At 34.9% G+C, this 15,224-nt stretch overlaps 1 protein-coding gene across 2 annotated transcripts in view; it reads left to right on the top strand.

Annotated features, from left to right (window-relative positions):
• The window catches only part of MTREX (Mtr4 exosome RNA helicase), a 39,547-nt gene that overhangs the window by 22,312 nt on the left and 2,011 nt on the right, over positions 1-15,224 (top strand). For both annotated transcript variants that reach the window (XM_039355701.1, XM_039355692.1), the window contains exons 17-25: positions 583-755; positions 2,298-2,366; positions 3,582-3,710; positions 7,287-7,397; positions 8,443-8,631; positions 8,989-9,152; positions 10,224-10,329; positions 11,859-11,915; positions 12,798-12,960. In XM_039355701.1, the coding sequence (XP_039211635.1) occupies positions 583-755; positions 2,298-2,366; positions 3,582-3,710; positions 7,287-7,397; positions 8,443-8,631; positions 8,989-9,152; positions 10,224-10,329; positions 11,859-11,915; positions 12,798-12,960 (1,161 nt within the window). The remainder of the gene's footprint in view (positions 1-582; positions 756-2,297; positions 2,367-3,581; positions 3,711-7,286; positions 7,398-8,442; positions 8,632-8,988; positions 9,153-10,223; positions 10,330-11,858; positions 11,916-12,797; positions 12,961-15,224) is intronic.

Genomic DNA, 15,224 nt, shown 5'->3' with positions numbered 1-15,224 from the left:
CTAATTGAGATCCTTTGAGCAGAGTTTCAAGTTAAAATTCATTGGATCTTGCTGTTTTAAAAATATGAGAATTAATAGAAAGCACAACATTCTTAAAATATTGGAAGCCTTTTAAGGCATACCAACAAGCTAAAATTTGCCACTAACTCTCCTTATCATTTTGACAAATATAACTATATAATGTTCCCTGCTACCTGTTGTATTAAAACAAAAATAAAATGTTAATATCATGAAGATTTTAATTATGTAGTGTGCAAACTAGTCTTCAGATATGAGAATCAAATATACTGTAACAAAAACTGTTGTTTGGGGATAACCACTCTACACATTCTCATAAACATAAATCCTGTTTTGTTCTCCCTTGGCAGTTAAGCCAGCATAAAACAAATTGCTCTCTATGAAATTCCTAATGTTCTAGGACATGTTGACAAGGAGATGGGAGGGATAACAAAGTCTCTAAGCCCTGCAGATATTTTTCTATGAATGGATAGTGTGCTTTTTCTGGGAAAAACTGGAGTCATAATTTGTTACAATATTGGTCCTTGATATAACACCTTTTTGTTTTACAATTTGTATTTGCAGAAATTAATAATTTGGAACAGCAGTATAATGAGATTGAAATTCCAAATGAAGAAAATGTGATCATCTATTATAAAATTAGACAGCAACTTGCTAAACTGGGTAAAGAAATAGAGGAATATATTCATAAGCCAAAATACTGCTTGCCATTTTTACAACCTGGAAGATTGGTAAAAGTAAGTTACTAATAGTAATCTTCTGCATTTTAAAAATGTGTACTTTTCAAAAATAAAATCAAGTTTTAAATACCCTTGTTCTTCAACATAGTGATTTCATATATTTAGGGACTGTGTCTGTAACTTTAACCCTTAATTAACCAAACATTGAGTATATACTGGCTTCGATCCATCATAGTTACAGAAAACATATTAGACTATGTAGAACGGAAGTTAGACATGACTAAATATTCTCACAGTTAATTTAAAGTGTGATTCTATTGAAATAAATTTATATTTATTAACAATAAATAACCCAAAATATCAGAAATTCATTATAATCTATCAAAGTATGTGTTTTTATTGTACACTGGAAAATATTTTAGAGATCCACCAGAAAAGCACATTTCTATTAAGGATCAGTAATTGAATAATGTCTAATATTTGTATTTGTGTTTGCTTATTTTCCTGATTTAATATTATTTTTAAAATGTGTTGTATACTTCAATAGGCTGTTCTGGAGAATGTATATATGGTGTTTGTTTAATTTGTTTTCAGTTTTCTAATAGGTGGTTTGGTATATTTCAGCTTAGCTTGTCATCTTCTGATAATCAAAACTAGTGCTTTCTAACATTGTTTGTAAATTATATCTGGAAATTTAGGGGGAGGGTGTACTCCAGTGCATCAACTGAGAAGATACTGAGAAGTACACTTGTGCTTCAAAAGGGCAATGACCCAAAGTCATCTAAGTCCTCTGGCTCTGAAGTGGCTTCTCCTCTCATGTTCTCATCATACCTAAAATCACACAAATTGGGTCCCTGCACTCTCTACTTTAGGAACATTTCACTCTCCACACATACGGTACTCACCAAATTTCACCTGAACCATAAACCAAGCCTAACCACAAAGCATTTCATCTCACTGAGGCCACTGTGCCCATATGTCAACTCTCACTCAGCACTATTGCCACCATCCCTTGGAATATTTCTAGCATGCACTGCTTGGTAATCCTTTAGAGTAGTGTTTCTCAAACTTGGCAGCTTTGTGTTGTGTGAACTTCAACTCCTAGAATTCCCCAGCCAACATAGAATTGGCAGAATTCTGGGAGTTGAAATCTGCACAATTTAGAGATGCTAAGGTTGAGAAACACTGATTTAGAAATCAGCTTATAGGAGCATTTGGCAAAAAAAAGTGTTCAGCAGCTCTTCTTTTTTCTTTCAAGACCCAGTGGAAAGATAGACAGCTCATGCAGTGTGCCAGTGCAATCCACTGGGATGGGCTTAGATGGAAGAACTCTGACTTCACTCCTGTCCCTTCCATACTGTTGGAAATGCATGAAGAAACATTTCTTAAATTTAGTCTTTTAATTGTTTTAATTTTTTTGTTGTTATTCTTACTGTTTTCGTTATATTTTTTATTTCATATTTTACTTTCACAACACAAAATATGCCTGATATCTTTTTGAACTCTCATTTTTTGTGAGCATTATTTTATCTAAGTACTTTATTAAAAAACATCCCCTATGCAAAATAATGTACAAGTTTAATATCTGAATGTTCTCAGGTGAAAAATGAAGATGATGATTTTGGTTGGGGAGTGGTGGTTAATTTTTCCAAGAAATCCAATGTGAAGGTAAGATAAAATGATTTTCCTCAATCTTGAATAAATATATCCCTGACCACAAAATAGGAGAAATGTATAACCACATATTACTTCATAAGGAGATGCTCATTTTTGTGAGGAAGTGTACAGAAAAGGCTGATTTCTTACAAAAGCCATATTGAGTTGACAGCCGAATCCTGCATGTTCACCAGCAAGTAAGCACCATGAATTGATTAGAACAAACTCCTGTGTGCATTGCAGCTATATTTTTTTTTCTTCAAATGATCCTGGCTCTTATTATTTCTGATTATCAGGTAATAATTGAAGTAAAACAATGGACTCTGTTATATTCAGCCAGTTATCTCAGGGAAGTCATATTACTGTCTGAGCAGATTTATTCAGAAACACAGTTTATAATCTGAAAATTAAGATAAGGCAGTTCCTCATTTACATACCTCTAGTGGTATGCACACAAAGGAACTAACATACCATGTTTTCCCGAAAATAAGACCTGGTCTTATATATTTTTTGCCTCCAAAAGAGGCACTGGGTCTTATTTTTGGAGGGTGTCTTACCTTAGGACCACCACAGCCAGGCCTCCCACACCCCGACATCTATCGCACCACTGCTTGACATCTTCAGCGGCTACTTACGGCTGGACACTGTGGTGCATTGCGCAGTTGCTGCTCTAAGGGGTGGGGAGGTGAAGCTGCCCCATGTGCCCTGCACCCACTTACATTGCCGGTAAGCTGTGTGGCTCGTCACCCAGTGCTGCTGCTCACGGCAGGAGGTTGCATAGCGCTTCAGGCTGTTGCTGCATCAAATTCTGGCTATAACTTTGGCTTTAACTTCCCACTTTGGATAGAATCCTCCCTTTTGCCAGAAGAATGATGGAAGGAGAAATATCACGTTTTGTATAGTTGGAATAACTATGAATTATAAAAATGATTTTTAAGAAGCCAAGAATTCTTACTCTTAGATTTTAGAGTGTAAGGCAATATATATATTTCTTAATTACAAGATCCTGCCCAGTGCTTAAAACTGACAATTTTTTTCATAAACATTTTTGATTGTGTCCAAATGGTTTCATTGTAAAGGGAACTATGGTATGTTTATATTGTTCATGTAGGATATGTTACTTTTTATCCTTTTTCCCCTAAACAACCACTGTGGTATAGGAAACCTAATAATTTTACTATTGAAAAGTAACTCCGAGCCTTTTCTGATCTTTTCCTAATCCCGCAGCCTAATTCTGGTGAACTGGATCCACTCTATATTGCTGAAGTCCTCCTATACTGTAGTAAAGAGAGCCTGAAAAATTCTGCAACTGAAGCCGCAAAGCCTGCAAAGCCTGATGAAAAAGGGGAGATGCAGGTGATTGCTTTTCCTCTTATTGAAAATAGAGAAAGAAAATTGTATGTCAAAAGCACTTGGTGAAAAGACATATTTTCTCTCTGTGTACAAATTGCTGCCAAAAACAAAGGACACAAGTTTCTTCTTGCTGGATGGCATCAGTTTTAGAGACTTCTTCTGTGGCCACTCGCAGCACGACACCATGTGGCGCGTTGGGCTGGTGCTGCTGCTTGCAGCAGGACGCCACACAGCATGATGCACTGGTGCCGCTGCTCAGCTTGCAATACGCCATGTGGCTTGCCCTGAGGGGCGGCACCAGCGTGACGCGCCATGTACGAGTGGCGCAGAAGTCAGGCAGCGATGCGACAGGTGTCGGGGCATGGGAGGCCTGCCTGCGGCAGTCCTGAGGTAGGTAGGTGTGGGGCACATGGGAGTAACTCCACCCCCACCCCCGCCCTAGCTTGAATGTTACGCGTGCGCCTCACCCCACCGCATGCAACCAGACGGCAGAGTCTTAACTATGGCTTATTTTGGGGGTAGGACTTATATTTGTCGCACACGTAAAAATCAGGCTAGTGCTTATTTTCGGGGAAACACAGTAGTTGCACTGAAAATAAAAATGCCTATTTATAACTATATTATTCCAAGTTTACCTCAGGGCTAGCCTTACATGTTAGGTAACTGAATATTAGTTTATACCTGACTTTAAACTCTCTTGGGAAAGAAGGCCATACATAGATTAAGAACTGGTGTAGAATTATTTGGCGATAGCTTCCACTAAAGTTACATCCTCCACTGCAAGATTATTCAAATTTATGTTGGGTTTCACTGTTGAATCCCAGATTTGCCATTCAACATTCTGTTTATCTTGTTTTCAGACAGTCTGAAAGTCTGCTAAATTGCTGCTTTGACAAACAAGCATGTTCATTTCTTTTATGGAGCTATGAAATATTTTTTTTTCCAGTCTCTTCTTTATTAAAGAGTTTTATAAATTTTACAGAAAATAAAAGACAATACAAAAACAAAAAACAACATATACAAATAAAAAACAAACATTACCCAACAAAACCCCCCTTCCCCCACCCCTACCCAACCCCCCCTTCCCCCCCCCAGGGCCTCCCAGAGCAGAATATAGGCTTAATTAAAAAAAAGTTAAAAAAAATTATATTTATAAAAAAAAGAATATAAAATAGAAAATATATATATATATAAAGTTAAAAATTATGAAAAAACTATATAGTATTTTTTTATATCAAATTTAAATTGTATGAATTTTATCCATTTATCCCAAACAGCAAGAAATTTCTCTTGCGTTTGTCCCTTTAAGAAAGCCGAAATCTTTGCCATTTCCGCCAAATGAGACACTTTAAGAAACCATTCCTGCAATGTAGGCAAAGATTCCTTCTTCCAATATTGTCCTACTAACAGCCTCGCAGCTGTAATCAAATTTAACATCAATATAACCTCCTTTGTATCACAATCAATAACTATACCTAACAAAAATAATTGTGGAGTAAATTTTACCCTCCTTTTAAAAATTCTCTGGATATTCCACCATATCTTAATCCAGAATGCTTTTATCTCTCTGCACGACCACCAAATATGATAATAAGTAGCGTCCATACAACCACATCTCCAACATTTAGGTTGTAAGTCAGGGTACATAAAAGACATTTTTTGTGGATCAAGGTGCCATCTATAAAACATTTTATAAAAATTCTCCCTTAAGTTCTGTGCTTGTGTAAATTTGACATTTCTCACCCAAATAGTTTCCCAGGTGTCCAATGGAACTGGCTCGCCAAAATTCTGCGCCCATCTAATCATACAATCTTTAATTAGTTCCGTTTCTGAATCCAATTCAACTAAAACCCCATAAATCCTCTTAATGTGGGTTTGTCTTTGATCCTTCACTTGCTTAATAAGATTTTCATCTTCTCTGAGAAAACCCACCTTACAGTCCATCTTCCATCTATCTAATAATTGCCTATATTGGAACCAAGAATAAATAATATTTTCTTGTGCTAACTCTTCCCGTGATTTTAACTGCCAGTTTTGTCCATCCCATTTAAGTAACTGTCTATAAGACACCATATCCATTTTAACCCCTCTTTTTATTCCTTCTATTGCATGCCAAGGTATAGCCCATAATGGTACTTTGAAATCACTTTTATAATATTTTCTCCAAACCCTAAGTAAAGAAATTCTTAAGATATGAGATTTAAAAGCCCAATCCATTTTTTTATTAAATATTAAATAGGCATGCCACCCAAAAAGTAGATTCCATCCCTCTAAGTGAAGTATATCAGAATTTGTCAAATTTACCCAGTCACTAACTAATGTTAAAACCACCGCATCATAATATAATTTCAAATTCGGCACCTTGAGTCCTCCCCTCTCACGGAAATCTTGCATAATTTTAAACTTAACCCTTGGCTTTTTCCCTGCCCAAATAAATTTATTAAGGCCTTTCTGCCACTCAGTTAAATTGATCTCATTCTTCAAAATCGGTATCATTTGGAACAAAAAGAGAAACTTGGGTAGAATATTCATTTTTATCACTGCAATTCTTCCCATGAGGGATAATTGCAACTTTTCCCAATTCTTCAAGTCTCTCTGTACCCTAACCCACAACCTTTCATAATTATTTTTAAATAATTTTGCATTAGAAACAGATAGCATCACCCCCAAATATTTTACCTTATTAACAATTTCAAAACCCGTCAAATTAACCAAAGTCTGCTTCTCCCGACTAGTCATATTTTTAGGTAAAATTTTAGTCTTATTAACATTAATCTTAAAACCCGAAACCAAACCATAATTATGAATCAACTGTAATAATTTTACTACAGAATAAGTAGGTTGCGACAAAGTGATAACCAAGTCATCCGCAAAAGCTCTTAACTTATACTCTTTTTTATTAACTTCTATTCCTTTAATAGAGCTATGAAATATTAAATGCATTTTCCCGTCACTTCATTCCATATAAAATTGAGATTTAATAACAGTTTAACAATAGTTTTAAAATCCTACAGCTGACATTTAAGGTATGCTGCCTCTGATTCTAGAGCTAATAAAACAGCTATAAGAATATTTAATAACATTTGTAAGCTGTCTAAATTGTTACCATCACATCTGATGGTGCTGAATTTTAGTTAAACAATTGTATGGTATAGATCTGCATTGAATTCTAATCAATCGGGGATTAATGCAATTCTATTTGTGTGAAGGTATATATACATACATAAAGTGGGTACACACACACACACAATGAGTTTGGAAGGATGACAAATATATATTTTTAAAAAATCTATTAGAAATTTTGAGATGACTCCAATTTGTGAATTTATTTTTTTTATCTCAATAAGTTAAGCATTTTCAAGAGAGAGTTCAATTTTAAGTAAATTACAATATTTAAAAATAAAATTGGAACTGATTTATTACAGAAATATTCCATATTCTTCAGTGTATTATATTGTATAGCAGAATGAAAGTATAGTACTGAACTCAGAATATGCTGCATAAAATATAATCTGTTTAATAGTTTGAAGATCAATGAAGTACATTTTTAGTTTGCTGATCACTTGTCTGTTTGAGTAGGTTGTTCCTGTCCTTGTTCATCTTCTGTCATCCATCAGCAGTGTTCGACTCTATATACCCAAAGACTTAAGGCCTCTTGATAACAGACAGAGTGTATTGAAATCAATACAGGTAAAGTGTGTGTGTGTGTGTGTGTGTGTGTGTGTGTGTGTGTGTGTATTCTGTATTTTATATATATATATATATACGCAGAACAAGAGAGTAATAAAAATTAACAGTTGAGAGGATTCTGCAAGCTCCAATATCTTTAATCAATTGGTAATGAAAAGAACTGTACTATGGTTGATGAAAAAGCATCACCATAATCTCTTGTTACAGATGGGGCAGATGAATTTTAAAAAAAGTAAAATAATTGGAAGACCATTTAGTAAATGTTTGCAAAGTGCCTAGCCCAAATAACAAATGCTGTTCTCACCGCCTGATTGGCCAGTGCAGTGTGTTCTGTATGGGGCTGCCTTAAAGATTCAAAAGTTGCAAATGGTGCAAAGTGCAGTAGTTCATATCCTTAGTACTTAATGCCATCCATACCTTATAGTGCTCTGAGTACATTGACTGCAGTAATATCCAGGTTCAATATCCAGGGGTGATTTAAAACTGTATGGCTTTGTTTGGTACCAAAATATCTGCACAGCCACCTCCATCAACTAGAATCCATCTTTCCTAGAGGAACAATTTGGGAAAACTTCATTAGGAATCTCCCACTACCAGGAGATTAGAGAAGTTGAAGCTATAATAAGAAGGGTCTCCGTAATAGCCTCCTTTTGGTGGAATAATTTACTAGTAAAGATCAAGTTTGCTGTGATCCTTTTGGCTTTCAGATGCAGGTTAAAATAGAGCTTTTCTGGAGAGCCTTTTTGATTGCAAAGGGTAGTGCCAAAGAAATGTTTATCTTCTCACTTTTAAGACAGTTTTAAATACTTCTTGCACATTTGTTTTATCTTTGAATTGTTATGGATATTTTCTTCTTGTAAAATTCCCAAGAGGAGTTTCATGATTTGAAGTAGTTTAAAAATCAAATAAATATTTGGTCTGAAGGTTTCTTTTTCAGTTTAGTCTCTTTGCCACTATGTTATATGTTCTCAAATATCTGAAGTGTCAGCTATATCAATACTGCAGTGAAGAAATATTTTAAGGGTTTAAAAAAAATTTCTTAAAGGAAGTGCAGAGACGGTTTCCTGATGGAGTTCCTTTGCTGGATCCTATCGATGACATGGGCATTAAAGATCCAGGACTGAAAAAAGTAATCCAAAAAATAGAAGCATTTGAACATAGGATGTATTCCCATCCACTTCACAATGATTCTAATTTGGAAACTATATACAAACTTTGTGAAAGAAAAACACAGGTAAGGAACAAACTTTAGGTAGGTTCACTAGTGGAGGGGTTGTAGGTCACTGAATAAAGTTTGCCTTCTTTGATGTAGAAGATCCAGGTTCAGTTTCTGGTATCTTCAAACCAGTAAAACGATCCTAAAAAAAAAAAAAGAATTCTGGGCCACACAGCCAGCTGTTAAGGCAACAGTCTAGAAACCTTAGGCATGAAGTCAGCTGGATGATCTTGGGCCAGTCACTTTCTCTCTGCCTTAGGAAGCAGGCAATGGCAACCATTTCTAAAAAGCCTTACCGAGAAAAATGCAAGGACTCAGTGACTTGAAGGCACAAAAAATTTCTTATTTCTGTTAAAATGTCTGTTGTTAACTTAGATTGCCGTAGACATAAAAGCAGCTAAACGGGAATTGAAAAAAGCAAGGACTGTTTTACAAATGGACGAGCTCAAGTGTCGTAAACGTGTTCTCAGAAGATTGGGTTTTGCAACCTCTTCAGATGTCATAGAGATGAAAGGACGAGTTGCTTGTGAAATCAGCAGGTAAGATGATGAGAAAAGAATCAACATATGGACAGTTGTGTTGTTCTGAAAATATTTGTCTCTGTTTCCTTTGTGTTGGTGTTCTATGATACTGTACTGTTTAGAAGAACCTCATATTCATAAAGATATATTTGGTTTGTTAAGTAATAGTAGAGTTCTAAAGGACAGCACGGTGGGTTCTGTGAGCCCAATAGGGCTTTAACTTATATTACTCAAGCAAACTGCATATCCTCTGTCCTTTGCCAATTACTGTAACAAGCTGCATTTGAAACAATTTTTAGAAATATTTTCTGATATGAAAGAGCAGGTTCTTCTGAGTATGCTCTGTACATCAGAATTCCTAAACTCATTCTAAAATTATTTTTTATCCCTATCCTAAACCAGGTCATGGAGGTTCCACTGTTAAATTCCCATCTTAATTTATGCAGCAAATATAAATACAAATACTTTCCTAATATAAAATCTTTTGAACTGTGGGATATTCTGGGCATTAATAAATAAAAGTTAATATAAGATTGGGGTAAAACAGGGCAAGAATGAGCAATCTTTCACTTATTCTGAAGAGGAATTGTGAATTTATTAGATTTCTATGACTGAGTGATTCTGGGCAGCTTACAAAAATAGTTGAATTACTGAAAATTGCCCCCACCTGTTTCCATTAGTAGAAGCTATCGCTGGAAAAGTTAGGTCAATATGTACCGTAATGCTTCAGCAATAGTAAGTGTTGGAGTCAGCAGTTTCCCCAAAGCTTACTCAGTTACTAATACACTAAAACTAGCTCTTATCTCCCTTACCTAAGCCAAGATTGTTTATTTTGTTTAGTCAAAACACATATGGATATTTTAACTAAATCTCCAACAAAACAAGTTCACTTTTAGTTTAAAAAACATTGTATCATTAATCCTTTTCTCCTGGATTAATTTCTTAGAGCTCTCACATCGAACATATAACATCTGAACTCTTAAATGTCTTTTTTCTCTATCTGTTGTGGGAGAATGGCAGAGTGACTTTTTAAATATGCATTTTAAACATATAAATTACTAATGCTGCCGTTAATTGAATCTCTTCTAGTGCAGATGAGCTTTTGCTGACAGAAATGATGTTCAATGGGCTTTTCAACGATTTATCTGCAGAACAAGCAACTGCTTTATTAAGCTGCTTTGTATTTCAAGAAAATGTAAGTTATTTTTTCAACAGAAGTATCTATGCTAATGTGTTACAACAAAACAAATTAAAAATGAAGGGTTTATTATATCATGATAAACAGAGGAATTTGAGGACATGAAAAGATGCTTAGACTATTGAGGAGGAAATGAGCATGAGCTTCCACGAAGTAGCAATGGGGCGATATGTGGGCTTCCTTCTCTGCTCTTGTTGTTCCTGCAATTGGTTATTCAGCAAACTTGTCCCCTTTGAGGAATGACAGGAAGAATTACTTCAGGACTGCACAGACATGTTTACATAATTCATTGAGAATTCAATCGGAGCTGAACGCAAACGATGGCAGTAGTGTCTAATGATGTTGTATGGGATTCTTTTGAACCTGTGGAGTTCAAAGAAATGAATTAGAGTCCTCTGTAGAGGAGAGGAGAAGAGAAGAGAATTCTTTATTGGCCAAGTGTGATTGGACACACAAGGAATTTGTCTTCAATGCATAATCTCTCTGTACATAAAAGCTATAAGTGATAAATCATGATAAATCATGTAGTATAAAAGCCATACGTCGTTTTTGAAGATGCCAGAGAAAAAAATAATATACTGAATGATTAATGCTGCTTCAAGAGCCAGGTAGTAGCCATTTTGAAGGAGGCAGCTGTGCACCTGATGAAGAAGCCCTCCCTTGATTCAGATGTTTTAGGCAACTTCCAGTTGAACTCCATCCTTCTTTTTAGAGTAGGTTACTAAAAATATGGGGGACGGGGGTTCAGCTTCTGAAGACTTTGAAATAAAAGGCTATATCTAAATAAACTGCAATCATACTTCAATCCTGCAGATGAGACTGAAATGTACTTGTCATCCTGTAGATAACCCATGAGAATGATGTCATGATAATTATGTTTATTATGCTTATGTGGATTTATTATGTATTTTTATTATTTTGGTTTCATGGTATTTTTATGATGTTTTTTTAATCAGCCACCCAATTGAACTTGCATACACTATAATGCCAAAGAAATGAACACAGGCACTTTCATGGCTCAAGCTCACTTCATCAGATGAACAGAGTAAATTAGAGATTTCTTAAGTAAATACGGTGATGGGAATTGGGAATGACAGGAAAAAAAAGGCTGGTGAGAGTCTCTTCAGCTCTCCAAACAGCCCTGGCCATTCCTTTGTAGATCTGACCACTTAATATATATGAAAAGAGTTCTGCAAGCAAAGTCAGGAGAACAGAATATGTTGGTTAAAGAGCATATTTCAGAGATACTATTACACAGTTGTAATCGTAATGTCAGCCTTTCCTTTTGTTCCAAAATGACGTGTAGTAAAACACTGGGAATAATATTTTACTGGGGAAAAAATCCAGGAGGCTCATACAGTATTCTGCATTTAGTATTGGCAAAGAAGCTTTATAAAGATATTTTAAAAAGTGATAATCAGTCTGTGAAGTGGTTTTGATTCCACTAAGATTTTGTATGCTAGTTACACAAATTTTAAATATGTAGAATATATTGGAGTTGTTGGTGTGTTCTCTTTTTTTTTCAGTCAAGTGAAATGCCCAAACTAACTGAACAATTAGCAGGCCCTCTTCGTCAAATGCAGGTAAATGTTTTTCAGTTCGTTCCATGCATAAGTTGATCTAACACAGGGAGCTTTTGCTTAGAATAAAATATACTACATAATTCAGATTGAAATCTTAAATGTAAATTGGTAAGTATATTTTTAATGAGAAAAATGCATGTTTACTTTAGAAGCCTATATAACTTGTCTGATTTTCTTGTTTTGCAATCTTATTATATTACAATTTCAATAATAATAACTTTGAAGTCCAATCTCTGTTTTAAAGTATGAACTTTTGATATCACTTAATTGTAAATCTATCAGCGTAATTTAAAATTGTTTTGATGTTGAATATGTTTGGATAACGTGGGTTGGAAGAATTTACCCCAGGAGTGCTCTACATTTGAAATGTTGAGAGCTCTCATAATATGGCTGACATGGATTGGGTGGATATATTTAGTTATATTCATTGGCAAGGATACCCTATGTTATGCCTTACAATGTGTTCCTTGAATTCATTTTTATTTTCTAAGAGTGTCTGTGAGATCCAGAAACATTTCTGAAAATAAAGATAATGCTAGAAATTGGCATTTCGCTTTAAAAATGTAAGTGGAGTAAGGAACATGGCAGGAACAGGAACTATAGTATCTACAGTCTGATTGATGCCTCATGGAATATCATTTGCTCTGCTTTAATGTGTTGTGCCAACATACAGATTTTCCACTATGAAGCAGAAGCTCTATTTAAACAAAGTAATTATATTCAAATAATTACTGTATTTAGAACATAAAAGAAATCTGTAAGACATGAATTTTATCTCTCCTTCAAGAATAGAAACTAAACAGTGACTGATATATGGGCTTAAGGATAATTATTTTTGTGTTTGATTTGTTGATTTAAATAAAATGGTGTTTCCTTTTTAAGGAATGTGCAAAAAGAATTGCCAAAGTTTCAGCAGAAGCTAAATTGGAAGTTGATGAGGAAAACTATCTCAGTTTGTTCAGACCAAACCTGATGGATGTGGTATACACATGGACCAATGGTGCGACATTTGCTCATATATGTAAAATGACAGATGTCTTCGAAGGTATGTGTTTATTTTGATGTTGGAGTTAAAGAATCAAATGCCTTAGGTTGTAAGTAGTTGTGGCTGTACTGTATCTTTTTCACATTGGTAATTATAAGAAAGGAAGAATTTCCAACAAAGGATAAGACAACACGGCATTGTGTCCTAATAAATGATAAATTATTCTGCCTATTTTTCCCAGTTCCTTTACGAGGAAGAAATTGACTTTCACAAACATTAAAAAACACCAAATTAGTTTCTTTTTTCTCAATTCCATTACAAATTTTCATGAGTATTTTTTTTAAAAAAAAAAACCACAACAATCCTATGTATTATCACATTTGTGCCTGAATACACCCAGCAAACCATAGTTTTCGGGGAGGGGAAGAGGGAGAATTGCCAATAATAGAGGAATCAAATAGAATGATGGGGTTGAAAAACTTTCAGGTCTTCCATTGAAATTTCTGCTTGAGGGTTCTGAATCAGAGAGTTGTGAAAAATATGTGGTATTGCATGTACTACATCCCTCATTCAACTTTAGAAATTTTTACACTGAACTTAAGTGTGTGTACTGCAGACTAATATTTGGTTTTAAATCTTTTTTTTAAATTGTTAATTGGTTTAAGTGCTCACTGGAAAAGCAGAATGTAAATTGAATGAATAGATAAACAAATTGCCTTATTGGCCATTTAGTTTTTAAAACTTTGATTGTATAAAAACTGTATTTCTTTACTTTCCCCCACCCCCTTCCCAAGTATTAATATCACTGCAAATATTGAGCGTATTGTTTGCTGTGACAACAGTTGCTTTGAAACCAGTTGCAGCCCGAGTAAATGTCAAAGGATTTCTTTGCAAAAATAACTGACATCCAAAGGGCTTTGCAGGGTAATAACACAGTGGTGGACAAATTCTATGTATACTGCTCACAAAAATAAAGGGAACACAAATGTATAGGATCCTATACATTTATGTTCCCTTTATTTTTGTGAGCAGTAAATGTGATTTAGAAAGAAGTTCTCTGAGTGTGGATTGAAATTTGGTGTGACTGCACCGAACCCAAGAATAGGAAGCTTTCTTCCTTTCTTGTACATGTGCTTGTTTGAGACCCCTTTTCTCGGGTTGACAGTTGTTGTTTTTGTAGTGAGTCTTTGCTTTACTCACAAACAAGAGTAGTTATAACATCTTCATTTTTGAGAATAAAATTATTTCTTTAAAATATTAAGGAACCCCTAAGTTTCTGTAAATTCGAAAGATCTTGTGAGCTGTTTAAATCATTATTCCAAGCGAAAAAAGTATGTTTCTTATAATGAGATTGTTAGCATCTACAACCTCTTTATAAATCAGGAAAAAGCGAGATTAGATATAAGTAAATCTTCCATTCTGTCCATCCTCTACCCACCACTATGCCATTCATTGAGAGACAAGGATGCCGGGGAGAAAAATAAAAGAGGCCTGAGGTTACTTTTGTTAGGTATGCATTTTATTGGTTGCAGTGAAGCAGGCAGGCAATCTTGTGAACAGTTGCATTTATAAATGCTATATAAAAGTGTCTTCTTTGTTTCCCATGCGATAAACAGATTTTCCAGTAAGCAAACTGTTGATTTTTAAATGGGAGACCAGAATTGCACAAGGGGCTAGATTTGTTGAAGTTCAACACTGGGCAAAGTGGGATGATTAAATTCTGTTAAGCTGCCCACAATAGCAATTTCCATTGTTAAGGTAGAAAATTATGTAAAACCTAAACAAGGCACTGACGATGGCAGCATAACTTTTTTTGGTTAAATCCCATTAAAATTACAAATATTTATTTCCAGATATCAGATAAGCAAACAAAAATGCTTCCAAACATGAGTAGTAATACTGAAAGGCACTTTTCTGTCACAGCAAAGTACATTGAAGCAAAGTTTTAGTGATACATTGTCAATTTGGAGGGAAAATACAAGCGGCAGGTTCAGAGAGCACATGCTCACTGAATATCTTGGCAAATGGAATTCATTTGGCGCCTGATTTGATGTAATACTCGCTCTATGATATGACCACAAGGAAGATTCCCTAGATGTCAACATATTCTTTGTAGTTTTTTCATATCAAATCTTTTCAGCAGGAATTATTTCTTTCTTGAAATAATAAGTTTGCTCAAAGTACCGAAGAGGTCAGTGTCCCAAGCTCTTATGACTCAGATTTGTTTCTTTTTGATAACTGACTTCAGATGACTTTTTAAAAGAGTTGCTAGATTTTTAATCAAGCAATAACATTTAATCTTTCAAATTGATGAAATTGTTCAT

Source organism: Crotalus tigris, unplaced genomic scaffold (assembly GCF_016545835.1).
Source record: "Crotalus tigris isolate CLP2741 ecotype Arizona unplaced genomic scaffold, ASM1654583v1 scf7180000017571.3126492, whole genome shotgun sequence".
Taxonomy (NCBI): domain Eukaryota; kingdom Metazoa; phylum Chordata; class Lepidosauria; order Squamata; family Viperidae; genus Crotalus; species Crotalus tigris.
Note: the sequence above shows the minus strand (reverse complement) of the source record. Positions and strands in the feature narration are given on the sequence as shown.